The sequence below is a fragment of the Colius striatus genome, chromosome 1 (genome assembly GCF_028858725.1).
Source record: "Colius striatus isolate bColStr4 chromosome 1, bColStr4.1.hap1, whole genome shotgun sequence".
Taxonomy (NCBI): Eukaryota; Metazoa; Chordata; class Aves; order Coliiformes; family Coliidae; genus Colius; species Colius striatus.
In genome coordinates this window covers 146268590-146289456 of record NC_084759.1, presented here as the reverse complement: position 1 = coordinate 146289456, position 20867 = coordinate 146268590, and the positions used below count along the sequence as shown (strand labels likewise).

The following is a 20867-nucleotide window of genomic DNA, read 5'->3' as shown; positions in this document are numbered from 1 at the left end:
CTGCATGGTGGGTTAACACCAGCAGTTAATTAAACTGGTACCGCCCAGCTGCTTGTTCACTCGGCCCTAAACTGGGTGTGGGAAGAAAACTGGAAGGACCAGGAAGCAAGAAAACTTCTAGACTGAAGACAATATAGTAAGTGAAGGAAAAAAAAAAAAGGAAGGGAAAACATTTTCCTAGTGACACAGAAGCAATCACTCTGTACCAGCAGACTGATGCCCAGCCAGTCCCTGGGCAATAGCAACTTGGAAAAACTCCCCTCTGTTTTATTGCAGAGGATGGTGCTGTATGGCATGGAATAGCCCTTCGGTCAGTGGGAGGCTACTGTCCCTGCTGAGCCCTCTCCTCAGTCTGCTCACTGGGAAACAGGGAAGACTCTGATCCTGTGCAAGCACTGCTCAGCAATACCTAATACGCTGCTGTGTTATCAACACTGTTTTAGTCTCCAGTCTAAATCCAAGCACTACATGAGCAGCTGTGAAGAAAATTAACTCCACTCCAGCCAAACCCTGGTATTGTCTGCTGTAGCACTGCTGCTCACCTTGCTTCACTGAACACCTCCCAAAGACACATTCTTCAGGCCTTCCTATATGTGAAGGATGTACTTGTGGTGTCTGTAAAGTCTATTTCATTGTACAACTCTTGTGATGTAAAAAAAATCTTTATTTGCTTATTGACAGCCTAAAAAGAGGTCTTCTGTGGTTAAATTTCTTCCCAATGAAAATGGGTAATTTAGTCTCTAATTTGATTTTTCCTTTCAGCAACAGGATAGGCAGGCCAACAGCTCTCCCAGATGATCCAAGTAGTTAAAGTAAAAATAATTAAACAAAAAATCAAGTGAAGTTTCCTTAAAAGTAAACTACTATTTATTTCATTCTACCAGGCTGTTTATATGATGCATGAAATTCCAAAACATTCAGATACATTCAGAAAGCATCCATTGGCATAGGCTACAAATAAACTTCATTTTGGCTGCACGTTTGATATGACATAGGAAATTTTAATTGTCTTTGATTAGAAAAGCCTAATCATGTTAAACCAGATGTGTAATTAAATGTAAGAAACTTGATTATTCAGCCGCCTGAACATCCCATCCCTTAATTTCCCTTATACTTGACAGGTGAAACTGGTAGCACAGCTTGAAGGCCTATAGAAATCTAGTGCTTACTGTTCAGTCAGCTTCAGGCACAAGCTCACAGCATAAACTCCAGAAAGTAAGATGCAAATCTTAAGTCAAAAGAAATGCATCTAGTATCAGCATTAAAAATGGAAAACTTCAAGGTGCCCAGTTGTGCATGCATGATGAATTAATTTATGCTAAGAATCTAGGTAAGGTAAAAATATCTGATTCTTCCAGTCTTCATGGCTGCAGAGAAGACCACATGATTGCTTGCCTAATTAAAAGGCGTACTAATGTTCTAATTAACCAAGGTGTGACAAGAGTGAGAAACCTGAAATAAAGAGGCATCCTCATGCATTGCACTCACAATCCTATTTAGTTTCTGTAAGTCTTAAAAATACAAATTCTCCCTTTTAAAAATAGTCTCACATTTGCATTTTGAGAACTCTCATTAACTTTCTAATACACATATAGCTATGTCACTTGCATGAAGCGTATCAACACCTAACAAAGTGGAAAAGAGCTTTACTGGCCCAAATTTATGTTGAGGTTTTACACTAATTAATTACTCTTGAATGTTAAAAAAGCTAAGTAAAAAACAATGAAAAAATCCACACAATGTTCTACAGTTGAACAGAGAAGAATGGTAAAAACAAAGTTTCCCCAAGTGTTAGTTTTCATTTAGAAGCTGCCACAGAAAACTTTTAGACCTCATGGTGGATGAAAACACACAATGATTTGATTCCATCCAGAATCTGCAGACAGCTGAAGCAGTTGGTGGCCACCAACCCTTCCCAAAGCAGGAACACCATCTGATGCCTTTCTGCTGTCCATCATTTCTTACACCTAAACTCCAATTTTTTCTAATTTTGCACGCTCCAGCAAGCCATCATTGAGGATTGTCCATTCACTTTCAGACTGTTTCTTCCCACACTAAGTACTTGGCTGGAACAGATTTCTTGAGTTATCAAAAAAACATTCAGGGCTGGTAATAAAAGCAAGTTATATGACTTTATTCATTAAGTACTTGAGTTAGGGGCCCCCCTACTACATTCTCTTCTTTCCCACTAGACTTCATTACAACATCAGAAACTTCCCAACATTATTCCTCTGTGTAGTTATAACTAGTTTTAACTACTTGTTTTAGTACCAGGCCTTCTGTTAAATGGCTTTTCTGAGAAGCCTTTATCTCCTTCAGCATAAAGAGCTCGCATGTGGTGGATTTAAAGACCAACAGAGAATATGATTACTCTCACCACATATAACCATGCCTGTGGAATTTTTTACCACAAGACATGGGTTAGACACAAATTTCTAGTACCTCTAATGTGACATTAATGGAGACTGGACTGAGGATTTCCAAATGGAAAACACTTAAACTCCTAAAACTCCTAAGCAACAAATAGCTCAAATTTGGAAGACTACTCAGGCTACACATCATACCAGCCTGCCCTCGTACTCTTTCACTGCAACAGGAAGGTACTCCAGAACTGCCCACAAAATATTTACCCCATTCAACATCTCAGAACACTTTTCTGTAAGGGACCATTCACAACTAATGTGCCACAGGAAGTCTGTCTAAAAAGTCTACATAATTCTTAAGGTTTACAGTAACCAAGGAATCTAAGAGGTAAAATTCCTAAGTAACTTCAACTGTTTTGTCAGTTTTTACGGAGTAAGGCAAAAATTGGAACAGTCCTTGCCAATGGAAATGGAAGTTTTTCCTTATCTAAGCCTGTCAGCTTAAAATTGGCAATTCCAAGGATATGCAAAATAAACTTTACTGAAGTACTCAAAAAACTAAACATCCACCTGCCAAAAAATCTCAAAGGAAAAATAAAATAAAATAATAATTTAGAAAAAGAAAAAAAAACTAGAAGCAATCCCCCAAAATGATTAAATTTTGTCCTATATGCAAATATTGCAGTTCTGTAATCTTTACAGTCATATAAATCTGTTTATGCTCATTGCCTGGAACTCCATCAGCTCACTTTATACTTTTCACAGAATCATAAAATGGTAGGGGTTGGAAGGGAACTCTAAAGATCAACTAGACCAACCCCTCTGCTAAATAATTCTATCTAGGTCACATAGGAAGATCTCCAGGTGGGTTTTGAAAACCTCCGGAGAAGGAGACTCTGCATCCTCCTTGGGCAGCCTGGGCCAGAGGTCCCTCACCCTCATAGGAAAGAAGTTTTTCCTTAAGTGGAACTTTTTGTGTTCCAACTTTTGTATGCTAAACCTTGTCCTATCACTGGACACTACAGAAAAAGGTGTCACCCCATCCTCTTGACATGCACCTTTTAAATACTTGGAAGTATTAACAGCCCTGGTTCCCACAGTCTTTCCTCATATGAAAGATGCTCCAGTCCTTTGATCATCTCAGTGGCCTTGCACTGGACTCTCTCCCGAAGTTCCGTCCCACTTGAACTGAGGAGCCCAAAACTGGACACAGGATTCCAGATGAGGCCTCACCAGGGCAGAGTAGAGGGGGAGGAGAATCTCCCTTGACCTGCTGGCCACACTCTTCTTGATGCATCCCAGGATGCCATTGGCCTTCTTGGCCATGAGGGTACATTGCTGGTTCATGTTTAGTTTGTTATCAACCAGCACTGTGTTCTGCCTCTTACATCAAACTGGAGTTATCCTATTGCAACCTTTATCAACTTCTTCCCATACCTCTGTACCAGGTGTTAATCCTCATTCTTCTTGAGTTACTACTCCTTCCTAATAATCAGCTATGTGTCACCTCCTGTTCATTTGTATGACTGTCATCATCTGTTTCTTTTCTCTCTCTGCTTGCACCTTCAATCATATAATCATATAATTTGGAAAAAAAAATTCTAATCCACACATAATTATCTAAGGATCCCACAGGGCTGTGCTCTCTTCTGGCTCCATGCATTCACTCAGAAATCTCACTAGTAAATGTGACTTATGCTTCTATGCTGACACACCATCATCCCCTTCCCATTCAAGACTACCTCTCTTTCAACCAAAACTAAGTCTTAGGATCACTCATCTCTCTGACTTCTAGCAGTGCACTCAAGGTCAGAATTCTCACCTCCCTCTCCTATCCAAAAGCTCTCCCTGAATTAGCAGGTTTTTTTTTTATTATCCACTCCACAGTCATTAATCCAAACAAGCTTTAAACTAATTTTCCCTACATTCTCCCCACTCATAGTCTGGATAAGTCTCATTGACTTGTTCTGCAAAATAACTGTCAATCTCAGGTAGATTTTACCATCTTGCATTGCAACATCTTTTTTGACCTACAGAAAAACCAAACAAACCCAAACCCACAGAGACTTATCCTGGTCATGTCTATGTGAAATGCTTCTCCAAAGGCCATTGAACTTGTCAGTTGCACTATGACACTGAAGAAAGAGGAAGTATACGTATTTCAGACATTTATCTCTCTGCATTATGAGGCAAACTTGGTTTTGCCTTCAAAAAAAATTATGTCCTAATCTTGCTTTGTCACCAGTTGAATCAAGATGCTGACTTCAATCGCTAACTGATAAGCAGCAAGCAGTAGGCTCCCCTCCTTAGGTGCTAGGGTAGGCTCCACCACTTACTGGCTAGGCTTTCAAGGAAGCACCTCCACACCTTTTCTCAGAACCACAGAATGGTAGGGGTTGGAAAGGACCTGTAGATATCATCTCGTCCAACCCCCCTGCTAAATCAGGTTCATGTCAATCAGGTTGCACAGGAACGTGTCCAGACAGGTTTTGGAAACCTCCAGAGCAGGAGACTCCACAACCTCCCTGGGCAGCCTGTGCCAGGGCTCCCTCACCCTCAGAGAAAATAAGTTTTTCCATTTATTTAAGTGTAACTTTTGTGTTCCAGCTTATGTCCATTACCACTAGTCCTATCACTGGACACTATAGAAAAAAGTGTCACCCCATCTTCCTGACATCTCCCCTTCAGGTACTCAGAAGTGTTGACGAGGTACCTAAAAGGTGGTACTCAAAGGATTTCTTATTTTAGGAAAAAACTTTTTAACCACCACCGTACTTTATCATGACACGTACAATGAAACTTGACATTAAGTACACTACTTGTGCACCAAAGTCACTGAACGCTGATCCATGTGGTCTTATTACATCGATTTCCTCATACTACATTTCTATTTGAAACCAGTTAAAACAGCTGTATTTGCCTGATCTTACCCACAAACAATACTACTACTAAAAAAAAAATGTAGACAGCTGTCAAATAATAAGGCAGCTGCTAGTAAAAACTATAAGCATCTTCACCCACCCCCCACCACCATTTCCTGTCTTTTTAACAGCTCTAAACAAGTAGCAGAAGGCTGTTCTAGTGCTTGGGATGGCTTCAGAGCATGCTCAAAGGTAAATAAGGAGGTTGGTTCTCCATTACCATTTTGGTAATGTTAATTTACCAAATTGGGCTTGGACTAGATGATCTCTAAAGGTCCCTTCCAACTCCTACCATTCTATGATTCTATGATTTTCATTCCAGTCACTTTAAATAGAGTCAGTTTAAGAATTGTTATTACATTCCCAGGTAAAAATAATAACTCCCTACTATCTGACAGGACTTCTACCTCCTGGAGTGGGTCTGTAGTTGGAGGTAAAGACTGAAAATAATATTGGGATATTAAAAAAGATTTCTTTCAGTAGTCATTAACTGAAAGTAGTTGAGATAGAGATTGGGGGAAGCTTGTCACAACACTGCAACTTTAAGAGCATCTCTCCTCTCTCAGCTAGACACTTGACTGTGGGACACATTTTATCCTTACTTTAACAGGCATATAGAATAGGAACTCAGGTAGCAGGAAGCCCTAATGGCAGGTACCATCTATTTTCACACGGAATCTCTTTCCTTCTTCAACCCTTGACATCTGAAGCTATCCTGTATACTTGAAAACTCAAAACTACCAACATGGCTACATAAGCAAATAGCTTAGTTAAGAGGCACAAGTGAGATATGACCAGTCTGTTCTTAAAGTTAGAGGTTATGAAGACTAAGATATGTGAAACATTTCTCTATGCACTGAGAGACTGAAGAAAGCATACTGCAACAAGTAATCTCAGTGTTTACTGACAACTGCTGGGTGGTAGCCTATTATCAGACTACGTGCAGTTAAAACTGCACTGTAAGCTGCAATTCCTTCTGAAGTGGGTTTGCTTCTGGAATGTCTTTAGCTTTCAACAGACTATGTGTAGGATCAATGAACACTGAAAACAGAGTAACTACATTCAAAGTCACCATACAAGAAATTCCTGACTTTCTCAATAACGTGACCACTGTTTCAAATTCCAGAGTTTCAGCTCCAAGGCCAATAACCCCAACACAGTACCCCAACGGTACTGTAAGTACCATTTCCCAGCTCTGAAACAGAGATAATGTAATAAGTCTATTAAAAAAGAAAAATGCTCAACTAGTAACGTAACTAGATCCAAGCAATGCATGAGACTGAAGCACAGAGCCATCTTTTTCCCTGAGTCAAAGCTGAACCATTAATTTGCAGTATCTATTCACCAGACGTATGGATTTCCAATTGCTTATTTAGAACAATGATTTCAACTAAAGATGGGTCTCTCCTAGCAAAACTGGAGCAGACTTCCACCCTGCCATGCAGTGTATGACTGAATCTTGTCAATCTGACCTTCCAGTCAGCAATCCCATATGTGTAGCTCATGCATCTGTCTGTTCTTTCACGTACATGCATCTACAGATACATATACCAGACTTGCGACTACAGGGACTTGCACCGTACCTCCACCAGTACCTTGCCTCCTACTCTTTTGTTGGTCTCACTCTCCCCTCACCTTCATAGCACAAGACTGCAGATTTTCCTGAAGCTCTGCTTTTAGAGTTCTCACATCTAACAAGCTGTAAACAAACTGAAGGATTAAATTGCTAAAGTAAATGGTGTTTAGACTCCAGTAGAGAGCTGGAGACAGGAGCAATAGCCTCTCTCTGACTAAAATAATTTGTCTACTTATAGCCAGGAAAGAGCATCTAGATTCAGTGCTGACAAAACCTCCTACTGCCCTACTGCCAATTGGTGGCTCTACTGCTAAGTGCGACAACATCCTCATTAAACAACAGCATAACTTAATCTTTCTGGTTAAATCTGCAAGCTTTTAATACCACGGAATCACTCAATTCACAGAAAGACCCAAAGCTTAGGGACAGAAGTGAGAAGTACCAGTCTGGGAAAGCAGAGCCTCACAAATGCTTTTGAGCACACCAAGCTGATTTGTTACTGTTACTTTAAAACTTAAAGATGCACTTGTTCAAGATGACATGTTTTACTTCGATTAGAATGGAGGAAGCACAAAATCATGTCTCAGGTGAGGCAAGACAGTTCTACATTGGCCCAAAATTGCATCACCTGGTTCAAATCGAAATTCAGTTGCCTCTTTTTCCTAACTTGTAATCAGTTTGCATATTCAGAAATAACTTAAAGTTGGTGAAATACACACATTTGAACATTAAAAAAAACCCAAAACTCTTGTCTACAAATTTTATGCAGTATATTTCACAATTAGAAGCTATTCTTTATATATAAAATGATTGCTTTACAAGAAAGTTGCTCAGACTTGAGAAAAGCCTTAATACATCTGATAAAAGGACTGACAGGGAGGTGAAAAAGCAGAGGGAAAAGAGCAGAGAGATATATTGCAGGTAATAAGAAAGTATTTAGAGTAGAAATATACTATAAGGCTTACAAAATATGAGATAACTCATAGGAAAGACAGAAAACAAATGCACAGAACAATGCAGGAAGTGATAATATTGCACTCCGCTGTAGGAATGAAACAGAAACAATTTGTGCAAAGGCCCCATTACAGAGGGCTGTGGCTACAGTAGCAGACAGGGTGATCTACAAGCTGGAAAAACATAGGTTTTCCAAAATCCAGTAGCTTCTCTCCAAATTTCACAATGTGGGTAGTACTAGGTACCTAGCCATACACCTCATATGAAGATGACAAAATTACCTTAACACTGTGCATCTCCAGTGGTTCTAGTTTATATTAAACCTCCATTCTCTATATTGAGAACCAAATATTACTTCCAATCTTTAGGGTAATCTTTAAAAATTAAGCCATATTAAAAAAAATCAGGTGTAAACAATTGCCCTCTAAACTGTTGTTCCCACAGTAAGTCTTACAATCTCTCTTGTTCAGCGGGTAGGGGAGGGAAGGATTGAAGGAAAGCAAGGGGGGAAGGGAGAGAACATATTACCAATGCCCAGTACCACTGAGTTTGAGGTTTCTTCCCCTTGCCAGCATCTCAATTTCCACAGCCAATCACAGTCCAACGACAGTCAATACCTGATCAACCACTACAAAAAGAACTGGTTTCACATCAACACTGGATGTAACAGTCACTCATTTCCCATTGACTCTAGAACCACAGCACTCCTCCTAAATGAGGAGTATGCACCACCTTGAATTATAGAGACTAAACTATGGCTAGTTAGCAATGTAATCTATCACAGTTTATAGTGTATTATTCTAAAGAATAGCTCAAGAAGGACAGAGAACTTCTGGAGAGAGTCCAGCGCAGGGCCACCAAGATGATTAAGGTACTGGAACATCTTTCATACAAAGAAAGGCTGCAGGAACTGGGGCTGTTTAGTCTAGAAAAGAGAAGACTGAGAGGGGATCTTATTAATATTTACAAACATCTGAATGGTGGATGTCAGGAGGTTGGGGCATCATCCCTTTTTTCGATGGTATCTAGCAACAGGACAAGGGGTAATGGAATGAAACTGGAACACAAAAAAGTTAAATATAAGAAAAAACTATTTTATAGTGAGGGTGGGGGAGCCCTAGCACAGGCTGCCCAGGGAGGAGTCTCCTTCCTTGGAGGTCTTCAAGACCTGCCTGGATATGTTCCTAGGCAATCTTATCTAGGTTGACCTGCTTTAACAGGGGAGTTGGTCTAGATGATCTCTAAAGGTTCCTCCAACCCCTACCATTCTATGATTCTATGATATCAAGGCTCTTGAGTCCACAGCTCCTAACAGAGAAAAAAAAAATCCCACTTATAACAAACAATTAAATAGTCAGCAAGAAGTCTACTCTTCTTCCATGACTCCAGGTATCACCAACACTGTCAAAACTGATAAAATGTTACTTTTTTTCATCAGGCAACACTTCTTGCCCCTCCTAACAGCAACTATATCCCTCCCCTAGCCAGTTCTCTGCATAGGGTCTGATAGCATCAGAGTCAACACAAAACATTACCCACAGTGAGTGGGAAAGAAAAGCACAAAAAATCCCTCAACCAATTCCACACAGCCCTCCTTAGCTGCAGGAGACTGGTATGTGCTTTAAAGCATTCACCGCTGCTAGTAACTTTGATAACATGGAAAACACTTTCCCAAATCTTGCACTGTTAAAACTAATCAGTAATTTTGTCTAATACAAGAAACAGCTTCCTGCTCTCTCCTAACCATTGTAAAAACATTAGATTACGATTTATCCAAGAAATGTGATTTGAGAAAAAAATTTTCTTGAGGTATCTTCATTCTTATAAAACTCCTGAAAATTATGTGTTCTGTATTACTGGCCATCTTTATGTTAATCCTGTAGAAAACATTCAGTATATTAAAACAACTGAACGTGGCAGAGCACAAATAGCGATGGTGATGTCTCTTCAATCTCCACACCGGTATTTTATCAGCTCCAAAATTAAGAGAGATACAGGAAATATCAAGGCTCCAAGTATGTGAATAGAAACTGACTCACCACAGTCCTTTGCTTGTTGGGCAGGAAGACTCTAACAATAGGCTTCTGTGGAGACTTAGGGTTATTCCGTGACATATCAGCAGGGTTTTGATAAACTGAAAGGGATGAAGGTGCTACAGAGAGGCTAGAGGAGGAAGATGAAGCAACGGTGTCTGTTGAAGCTGAACTGGAGACAGAGAAATCTGTTCCATTCCCCATCGATTCCAGTAACTGCTGTTCTCTCTGCTGTAGAGCATCTAGTTTGCTGGTGTACTCTTCATAGGCCTGTGAAGGAAAAGCAGCTGTTTTAATGCTGTTGTAGCCTCAGACAAAGCCAGAAATCCAAATTCAGAATGAACATGCATCAAAACACATTTTAAACTAATTCAAATTGCCCAAATTTTAATCAGATGGTCTGGTTTCAGTAGGACACAACGAAGAAATGGGTTTCAATACATTATGTTAAATCTTCTGAACCAACAACTACTTTTTTAATAATTAAATGGTTAATGGATAGAAAAATCATGTCCCAGTTTCAAAGCACCTGCACTACATAGTCTAATTCAAAACTATTTTAAAGAAGACAGCAATCTTTAACACATGTTGTCAGCTGCATTGCCAAATTATTATGCTACAGCTACATCTCGTTGGAATGACAGCTAAAAACATCTAATGCAAAAATTAAGGGAAAGCTAAAATCTATATCTAGCTCATTATTCAACATTCTTCACCTCTGCACTATCTCTTCATATCCAAGAGTACAAAAACTCTTTATTTCAGATAGAACACAACTACGTTGTCCCTGTTACAAAGTCATCCATAAACATGCCAAAAGTGATCTTTTGAGAGGGTTTTTTAACATTGCATAGAATCATTACAGTTGGAAAAGATCATACGGTTGGAAAGGTTACTCAATTGTGAATAATGTCTTTTTTTTTCTCTACAGTAACACAAGCATCTCTTTCTTACTTCTAGGATCAACTTTTCATGTAGATTCCTGCAAAAGCTCCATATGTGAAGAATTATTTTCAGTAAACAAAAATCATAACTGTTACCATTTCACCAACATTTTTCAAAATACTTCCTTTTCTCATCAACATTGCAAAATATTATTTGAACACACGTAACATTACAATGCTTCCAGATACTTGCAGGCTTAGTTCCCGTCACAAAATTACACACATCTTTCAAAGTACTCAATCCTACCATGTTTACAATGGCAGCTTAATATGTCACTAATGCAATCGCAAAGTCAAATGATTTCTCTTAAGAGAAAAAACAATGAGCACGGAAATATGTGAACTGCTGCTGGTTTTTGGTTCTATATTATTAAATTCTGCTTGACAAGTTCTCAATTATTTATAGAAGAAAAGGTCTCAAGTATTATATTGTTAACCAATGTCACAGTAGAAGATCCAGTGATAAAACATAACATAACTAGAAATGCATCAGTAGTCTTTAAATACATTTTTCTCTTAAAAAAAAAAATTCTTTTTATATGGAGGAGCAATAGTACAGGCAGCAGAAACAGAATAGTTCCAATAAAATCTCATTTTCACAAAAATTAAGTACTTTGCTGCAACATTAGTTTCCACTGATGGCCAGTACTCATAGATCTTATATAGCTAAAGGCACAGAATCACAAATCTTAAGGGCTGGAAGGGACCTCAAAAGATCATTTAGCCCAATCCCCCTGCCAGAGCAAGACCACCTAGAGTAGGCCACACAGGAACTCATCCAGGTGGGTTTTGAATGTCCCCAGGGGAGACGACTCCACAACCTATCTGGACAGACCATTCCAGTGCTCGGTCACCCTCACAGTGAAGAGGTTTTCCTATGTTTCTTTGGAACCTCCCATGTTCCAGCTTGTACCCATTGCCCCTTGTTCTACCATTGGACATCACTGAGAAGAGCCTGGCTCCACCCTCTGACACCCATCCTTTACATATTTGTAAACATTAATGAGGTCATCCCTCAGTCTTCTCCAAGCTAAGGATCCCCAGCTCCCTCAGCCTTTCATCATAAGGGAGATGCTCCACTCCATCATCTTGGTGTCTCTGTGCTGAAGTCTCTCCTGTCCTTCTTGAACTGAGGGGCCCAGAACTGGACATAATATTCTAGTTGCGGTCTCACGAGGGCAGAGTAGAAGGGGAGGAGAACTTCTCTTGACCTATTGTCCACCCCTCTTCTAATACACCCCAGGATGCCATTGGCCTTCTTCGCCACAAGGGCACATTGCTGGCTGATGTCCATCCTGCTGTCCACCAGGACTCCCAAGTCCCTTTTCCCTACACTGCTTTCTAACAGTTCTCTAAGAATTCATTCCCCAACTTGTATTGGTACATGGGGTTATTATTTCCTAGATGTAAGACTCTACATTGTCCTGTTTGAATTTCATTAGATTTCTCTCTGCTCAGCATCAAATCAAAACATAGAATTATCCCATGGAGTTAAACTGCAAAGTTGACCTACAGCATGTTTCTAGGTAAAAGAAAGATTCTGCCACAGAGTTGGCCTGTGCATATCATGCCCGCAGCATGGCCTTATAAGCAGACAAGAATGACCAGCTACACAAACCTTCAAGCCACACAAGGTCCTCTGAGTCAAAAACAAGGTTGATTTCCAACCCTGCTTTTCAAAAACAAACAAAACTTTAAGTTTGTACAGCACAAAGAAGATTAAGCAGAACATTCAAGCAATTAAAAAAAGTTAAGGATTTTAAAGGCATCACAGAAAGAAAATTTTATGAAATCTAGACTGAAATCCATTCAATTGACATATTCCCATTGAGAAATTTGTAGTGTTCTACAAGAAAATTTATTTTTTTCTTTCAGCTTGATATAAAACCACAGGAGGGAAAAAAAGAGTTTGGAAGGTAGTCCTGTAGTCATCTAATGCAATCATCTGTTTAACGCAGACCTAATGTTTAAGCTCAGTCAGGCTGTTCAGGTTCTTGCTAAAGTAAGTTTTGAAAGTCTTGCAGGATAGAGACCAGTTCTAGGGCTCAAAACCCAGCCTGATGATGAAGAATTATCTCACAGGTAATTCACATTCTATGACATTGCCTCTTCCCTTCCTCTTTTGCTATGCGTATCTGAATCAGGCCCTTCCTTTAGGTTGCAAGAGCCTTCAGATTCCTCCTTAGCCTGCTCTTCTCCATACTAAACACCACTCCAATGCAACCACAGATAGTGAGTAGACGGGTGCCTCTTTGTGCTAGGTAGGTGCTTGCTAATGCAGCCCAATCTGCAGTTTGTTGATGTTACTGTGAGGGTGGGTACTGCTAGCTCAGCTTGTTGCTCACCGGCACTCCCTGGGACTTTTGCTGCGGAGCCCCTACCAGGCAGTTGTCTGTTGGGCAGGCACTCTGTCCTGGGGGTGAAGATGCTGCATCTGTCTTTGTTGTTCTGCTGCTTCTTGTTATGAGGGTTCTGTTCAACTCCTCCAGCCTGTTTACGAGTTGCCAACAACAGACTGTCTTTAATAACATCCATCATCTTCAAAAAAATTCTTCGTTTACTGCATCACTACAGGGCTCCCAATTTAGTGTGAATATACAGTATTTCACAAAGTTAAATACACACTTGAAAAGCTGAATATTAGACTCAAATTCCTACATCTTGTCGATATACATATAATTCTATGGCTATCTAAAATAGAACGAGAAGTTAATCTTAATTATATAGCATATCTGCAGGGAGGTTGGACTAGATCTCTAGAGGTCCCTTCCAACCTTACCATTCTGTGATTCTATATCAGGATACATGCATATCATACAATATAGCCTTCTACATGTGAGAATATTCCTGGGGTTTCAATTAAGTAAAACGTATAAAGGTCTGGTAAGCTGCCAGGTCCATCTAAAGCATTAGAAGACAGCATGTTTATACACAATGTATACACATGCCATAGTACACCTGCTGCTCACTTCAGAATAGCAGAGTTAAAGTCACTTCTTACAGGTTGCAACCTGTTGACAAAATAAAAAGTGACCTCAGAAGTTAACACACTGATGTGCCAACAGAGTTCTGCTCACCAGATGATAAGGGTTTCTCTAAAAATATGCCTTTTTTGTTATGTATCATTTATATTGTATTTGAAAGCTGCTTTCTTCAGCCACGACCAGGTTATACACTGTAGTAATAACACATAAGAAAGCAAAAAGTGAAAGGTTTTTTTTTTTTTTTTTTTAAATTAATCTGGGGCAAAACCAAGTAGCAAAATATGGTTTCCCCTCTCCCTGCTGCCCACCACATCTGGCTAGAAACCCGGTCTAAGCTCAAGCAGACCAATTGGTTTTACCACGCTCCCTCAATCAATTTTAGCTAATATCCACACATTGCAAGACTCTTAAAAGCCTAAACTACCGTTTCCTGGTGTTGAAACTGAGATTGTGTTTCTATTTAAAAGATGTCTGACCTTTTAGGCTGTTGATCAAATGCAAATCCCACTAAGTGAAATTGGAGCTGAAGATAGACAGTAACATACGTCAGGATTTGTTCATTTAGTAAGGCTCCTAAATCTGTACTTAGTCTAACTTTAGACACTCCAGGTTTGGTCCAACACATTTGATCAGCATCTGTTAGGAGCCTGGTAAAATTTAATCTGAATTTCCCTAGAGAACTGCCATGTTTCACTGTGCTTTTACCCAGAGTTAACATTTTCCTGGAATCTGACAGTCTGAAACAACCTGAGATTCAGCACTAAAATCTGTTTCAGACTGTATCTGCCTGCTGCAGCAATAAGCACACTGTAGATCAGCAAAGAGCTAATCTTCTTTAATTAATTTATTTGACCTCCTGTCTGTGGATTCCATATGGGAACAAGGGATGAAATACTCTCCTGAAATTTAACAGCCAAACTCTCAAAAATGGTGACAGCAAGGCCTCTGAAAAAAACCCCCATGTTTAATAGCCCAGAAAAAGAGAAAGTTAAAGGGAAAAATGTCCAACCAAACAAAACAAACCCAAAGGAAGTGGGAACAAATACACCTCTACCCCCATGATTCTCATTTTAAATTGCTTCAAAGGGTAGGAGTAAGAAGAGGATGATTCCTCCAAGACCATACTAGAAAGCTGGGTTTTAAAATTCCTTTTGATATGACTATCATTCTATCTATGCATTTGTATACTGAGCTTATTTACATCCAAATGGGCCAATAGTGTTCAATTAAGTTCTCACAGATGAAGTGCTTGTAGATAATACTGCATATATAACTAGGAGGCAAGGACACACAATGCATTTTGGGAGTTTAAACAGGTAAGGCCTCCCTGAACAATCATTAAGAGTCTACAAAGGCTAACAAATCTTATTAAGTCATCTAAGCACCATCTCTCCTTTCCAAGTTTGAGGTGACGGCTTTTGGCCTGTCTGGATGTGTACAATCCATTTCAAATTATAAACAGCATTTGTTGCCAATGCTAAACTGAAACAGATCTTTACTCTCCCTTCCCTAACTCTGGTAATCCTTTTCATCAATATCTTGCGGGTAGAGAAAAAAAATAATTCATTCATTTTGCTGGCCATTATAGAAGAATGCACAAATACATATTTCAACCATTGTTTGTTAAACTGAATCCCAGGTTTTCCCAGTATTATAATATTGCAGTAAAGATTTCCAATATTTACAATGCTTAGCCAAAAGCTTAAGAAAAGGGTTTTTTCCACAGTGAATCACAATCTGTATTTTGGGAAACTACATTTCAAGGACAGATATAACACACTAAGAAATTATGTGGGAAGACAAAAATCATTGATGTTTTCAGTTGTGGTGATACAGAATGCTTCCAAAAAGTGTGGTAAAACCTACCAAGGAGCTCCTGCAGCCTCTTTTCCAGAAGAAAAATGCTATTAGTGATGCAACTACATGTACTGAGTCAAGTAGCTATTTCAAATATTTGACAGTGATTTCTAGGAGTCTTTTATATCTGAGATAGAAGCTCACCCACAGGGGATAGAAGAAGTCAAGAACTAGGATTATCCAAGAAAGAATTTTAGCTACAAGCCATTTTTAGATTCTTATACCGTTATTGCTTACTACATTTATTATTTCTTCCAGTCAGCACAAACCGAAAAGTTTTTCTTGTAATCACATTGGAGAGCATCGATAAGAGTCCTGAAGCTATTACTAATTATATCAACTAGAAGAAAATTGTGTGGTTAATGACAAATGTTATTCTCTTTCTTCTGTTCATTTTATTTCCTGCCTCTGTGCCTTATACACACACTCAGACATGTCTCTGCAGCACTGGTCTCTTTCCTCAAGCCACATTTTCCACTCCTAGGCAGTTGCACACAAAGTAGCCCACTCAAGCTTGCAAACCTGTGCTCTATAGGCACGTTCTTAGTGCCATCACAGAAGACTGACGGATCAAGGCAGAGAAATATCCCTAAATCCAAGTACCTCTTCTTGCAGGAAAAACTATATGCTGAACTCAACATAACATGTCAATCACTTTCAATATTTCAATATATTCCATTCCTTTTTCATAGTCAATTGATGAAACCCGAAATGATGGCTGCAACAACAGCTGTCAGTTTTGAAGTTCTTTTCATGTGAAATGCATTGACATCCTCCCCAGAACATTAAAGAAAAAAATCTGCAGAAAAAATTTTTGTCTTTTCACTCTCAAATGAGCTCAGAAACAAATGTTTCTATTTTCTTGAGCCACTGTAACTAAGGCATAAATTCCTTTTTGTTTTCAAATGAGATCTACATTTTATATCCAATGCACAAATAATTTTACTATATCCTTTGAATGCTCAATTTTCAGCATTAATTTTCTTATTCCACTCTTTAGTTTTCCCATGCAGGCTTCTGCCCTCCTCACCCCCTTCCTTTCCACTTTTAACTGAAAGACAATTTTGTTGCCAGGTTCCACCACAACTTTACTTGACAGATCTACAGAGGCAGCTCCAACACAGGCCACAAGCCAGCGTACAGAGTGCTGCAAATTCTGTTAACATGAGCAATTGGTAAGATGCGTAAGAAACGGAAGAGAAAAAGCCAGACAGAAGCACAAAAGAACTGAACAAATCCTATTATACTGAAACTTCACACACCAGAAGACGGATGGATGGCTGTCAAGCTTTCATAGGTATGCAAAAAAGGCACAGTTTTGCAGAAAGCATTACAATAAAACTAGATGTTTACAACATTCAAAGGCAATAAAGGTAAAAGTGTAAGTGTTCATTTGCAGGCACATATCTAGGAATTAGCTTTGGCTAATTCAAACTTTTGCTAAGAGAAGCAGAGAATATGCCTGATGATAGCACTCAGGAGATGATCGACAGGCATAATCTACAAAAGTCTTTAAGAGTCACTCACATTTTACAGAAGACGCAAAAAGATCAGAGCAGTAGAAGGACTTAAAAGTCATTATCAATACAGGTTGGGGCATGAAGGGATTGAGTCCAGCCCTGTGGAGGAGAACTTGGGGGTATTGCTGGATGAAAAGCTGTATGTAACCCTGGAATGTGTGTTCACAGCCCAGAAGGCCTAACATACTCTGCGTTGCATTAAAAGCTATGTGACTAGCGGGTCGAGGTTGATTCTGCACCTCTGCTCTATGCTGGTGAGACCTCACCTGCAGTGCTGCATCCAGTTCTGGGGCCCTCAACACAGGTAAGACACGGACCTGTTCAACCAGGGCCAAAGGAGGGCCTCAAAAATAATCAGAGGGCTGGAGTACCTCTCGTATGAAGACAGGCTGAGAGAGTTGGGGTTTTCCAGTCTGGAGAGGAGAAAGCTCCAATGAGACCTTATTGCAGGCTTTGCAGCAGTTTAATGGAATCTAATCTAATGCAGTACAAGTAACAGCATAGCAAAATTACCCCTACAGATTCTGGGTAAAAGCAGGGCAATATTTCACTTTACAGACAGAAATAAGAATTCAGCAAAACAATGAAAACAGAAAAATCAGAAGAGAGTGGAAAGAGTTTAAGTTACATTACCTTCCTGTTCAAGCACTTTGGAGATGGTACAGAAACCATAGCACCAAAACCTAAATGCAGCCTATATATGAAAGCTTAGGGAAGAAGAGGGATCATGCATAGAAACCAGTGATAATGTCCAAGTATGGAACTTGTGCAACAAGCAACTCTACACTGGAGGGGTTTGATATTTGTAACATACCTCAGACAGACAAGTTATCTGTTGAACCACTAAAGCTACCCACATGTACTCTACATACTGTTTTGTCCTTTTTATTCATATCAAGACTACTGTATTTTCTTAGTTCTGTGTTTCCTAAAAGCAAATGTGTTCTTCCATACTTTATCATACTACTTTCAGAGCTTTCTACATACAGCTTTGTCCTTTCATGTTGCAACCAGGGTTAATCCGGCCTTTTTCCGACAGGCTGAGGAATACAGAAAGTCAAAACATAAGCTCTAGCAGTGACAGATTAGATACAGGTGAAATGCTGCCAAGTTAACTCTGACAATAAAAAGCAACCTTTGTTCTTGACCAAGCCAAAAGCAGCCAAAAAGGTGGGAAAGAAAGACAGTGAAAGGATGCACTAGACAACTGCTGCAGAGTTGAAATAAATAGTCAAGGGCATACAGTAATATTGTTTCTGAGTGTCACATGTACTTTGTAACATAGTTTCTCTTTTACTTTCTTTCACACTTTTGTTCTACCACAGGAAATCTACAAGCTAAACAAATGACAAGTTTGCAACATTTAATCTTATTCATCTCAATCAATCCATCTGAGGTTGATCTCATGTAAGATAATGACCATTCAAACAGAAAGTTCTCCTCTCTCACCCTGTTTTCAAGGTTTGTGGTAGCTCACAGCTTCGAGCTCTTCTGCTTCCTTAACCTTAACCACAACTTTGGGGGCCACTGGACTTCACCACGAACAAGTTCAACCTACTAACTGTATGTCAACCTAATGCAACAAAACCAGCATATTTTCCTCCCAAGTTAGCGACTGGAAATGGCTTAATCACTATTGGTACTGCAAGTACCTCAACAAAGGAAGCAGAGGAACCACATCGCAAATAGCTGAGGACAACAATGCTTTTCATTTCAGTGACAGTGGGCCCTTTCCACAGGATTCACTGTCTTAAGGGATAATTCAACTGAAAAAGAATCCTAGTCACTTCCAACTTGTCTTCAGGCTTACAGCTTCCCAGCCAGTAACCAACAGTACTTGTCACAATATCCGTTTCACGCACCAGCACAACTCTCTGCAGAAGAGTAACACCCTGCACCATCTTACAGGGCTTCCCTACCATATTGATGAGCCAGACTTGCAGTTTCATCTCAGCAGCACATGGAATCATTGGACTTGCAAAACTACTGTAAGCTTCATGGTTTGAAATCACCAATTACTCCAGACTTACATACTCTTTACACCATCACAATAATTTCTTAGTACACATTTACAACTGCAAATGCCCTCCTCCCTATCAATGAATTATAGAATAATCAAAAAACTTCTAGTGCAGGGATCTCAGTTTTAATTTGGACACAAGCAGGTGACAAATGTCTGCAATGAACTAACAATTTTAATACCTGAAATCCAGACTTAGTGCAGATTAAGTTCATTATTATTGCAATTTTCTACATAATCTAATGAATCCAATATACATGTGGCAATACTGAAGTAAGACACATGGAATGAACCAGTTCATGTGAAAACAGAGAGATGTTTATATATGATTGAGTGGTTAAAATAACCATCAGCACTCATTCAATACTCTGATTTCACATTAGCAATAAATAAAGCAACTATATAGGGCCTCATTTGACTTTAACTGTTAAGGATGTTATGTCAACATTTGTATAACCAAACTAATGCTCTGCTCTGACATATTAAGATAAAGACTAGAAGTACCTCAAATAATGAGATCTTTATTTTTAATTACGCAGTGCCTTTAGGCAGCAATTACAATCAAAAAGACTACAAAAGAAATCTGGTTGACCTCCTGTTATTTCAATACTTGTGAGAATCATGAAAAGAGCAGGGTTTGGAGCAAGTGATATTCAATTCCTACTAAATGTAACTTAGGCATGCAGTCCTTTTTTATGCTCTTAATGGTCTTATCTCAACGTACCTTTATGAATCTGGAGTGATGAAAGAGTATAGAAATCTAATTTGTAGCTAGTTTACAAATTAAATACAGCTTAAAAATATTACTCCATGATACAATTTCATGTATTTCTTTAAGAAGTTTCCTTCTAATTATAATTTTTTTGGGATTCTGTGTGATAATTTTTCAAAGAGGAAAACAGTGAAAGCAGCTGCTTTAAAGGCAATGTTGGTCTTATAAGATGTTTTCATGTGTGTGTGTGTGTATTTATTTGCTTTTAACAACAGAGCATGTCTTTTTTTATTGTACAGACACAATCTTCCCCCTCCACAGCTAAAGAGAATGCTTTACATTTTAACTGCACCAACATAACTATTAGATCATGTCAATGATCTTCCCCTACTGACGCATATCAGGAATCTCCCTAGAGTTCCTTTCTTTCTCCAAAGAAAGAGGTAAGTTTCTAACATACAAGGAGAATATTCTCTTTTACTACTGGTATTCTCAGTTTTAACGTGAAATGCTTCGCGTAAGATTAAAATAACGCACCACTAATCTAATCACATTCATTTGAATATAAACTTACCTCTAAATATATCGATGGTGGGTTATGCTCTCCTCCAAATTTGTCTAGCAGTGCCTCTATATGTTCTTGTGTTAATTTAATCATCTGTTTGATATTCCACACCTAAAACAGAAAATTAGAAATGTTTATAATCAAAATGAGCTTAGAGAATCTGAGAACAGGTTTTTTTTTGTTTAGAGAACAAAAAAAATCTACTTTCTTTACATTTAATATCACAATTCCATAATAAACACAATTCCATAATAAACACATTTTAATTATCAGTAAAAGAGTGTCGAAAGCTATCCTGTTCATCCAATGTCAGTAAATACACCTTGCTTCTGAGATGAACAGAGAAAAATTAAACGTGGTTTTCAAATTCAGGAACCACTGAATAAATCACTTTTAAGGATAGTTTACTTTTCACCTT

At 38.9% G+C, this 20867-nt stretch overlaps 1 protein-coding gene across 3 annotated transcripts in view; it reads right to left on the bottom strand.

The window, feature by feature from the left end:
• Nucleotides 1–20867, bottom strand: part of BRAF (B-Raf proto-oncogene, serine/threonine kinase) — an 85147-nt gene that overhangs the window by 48911 nt on the left and 15369 nt on the right. For all 3 annotated transcript variants that reach the window (XM_062010915.1, XM_062010906.1, XM_062010925.1), the window contains exons 2-3: nucleotides 20459–20560; nucleotides 9854–10117 (exon numbers count right to left, since the gene is read on the bottom strand). In XM_062010915.1, the coding sequence (XP_061866899.1) occupies nucleotides 9854–10117; nucleotides 20459–20560 (366 nt within the window). The remainder of the gene's footprint in view (nucleotides 1–9853; nucleotides 10118–20458; nucleotides 20561–20867) is intronic.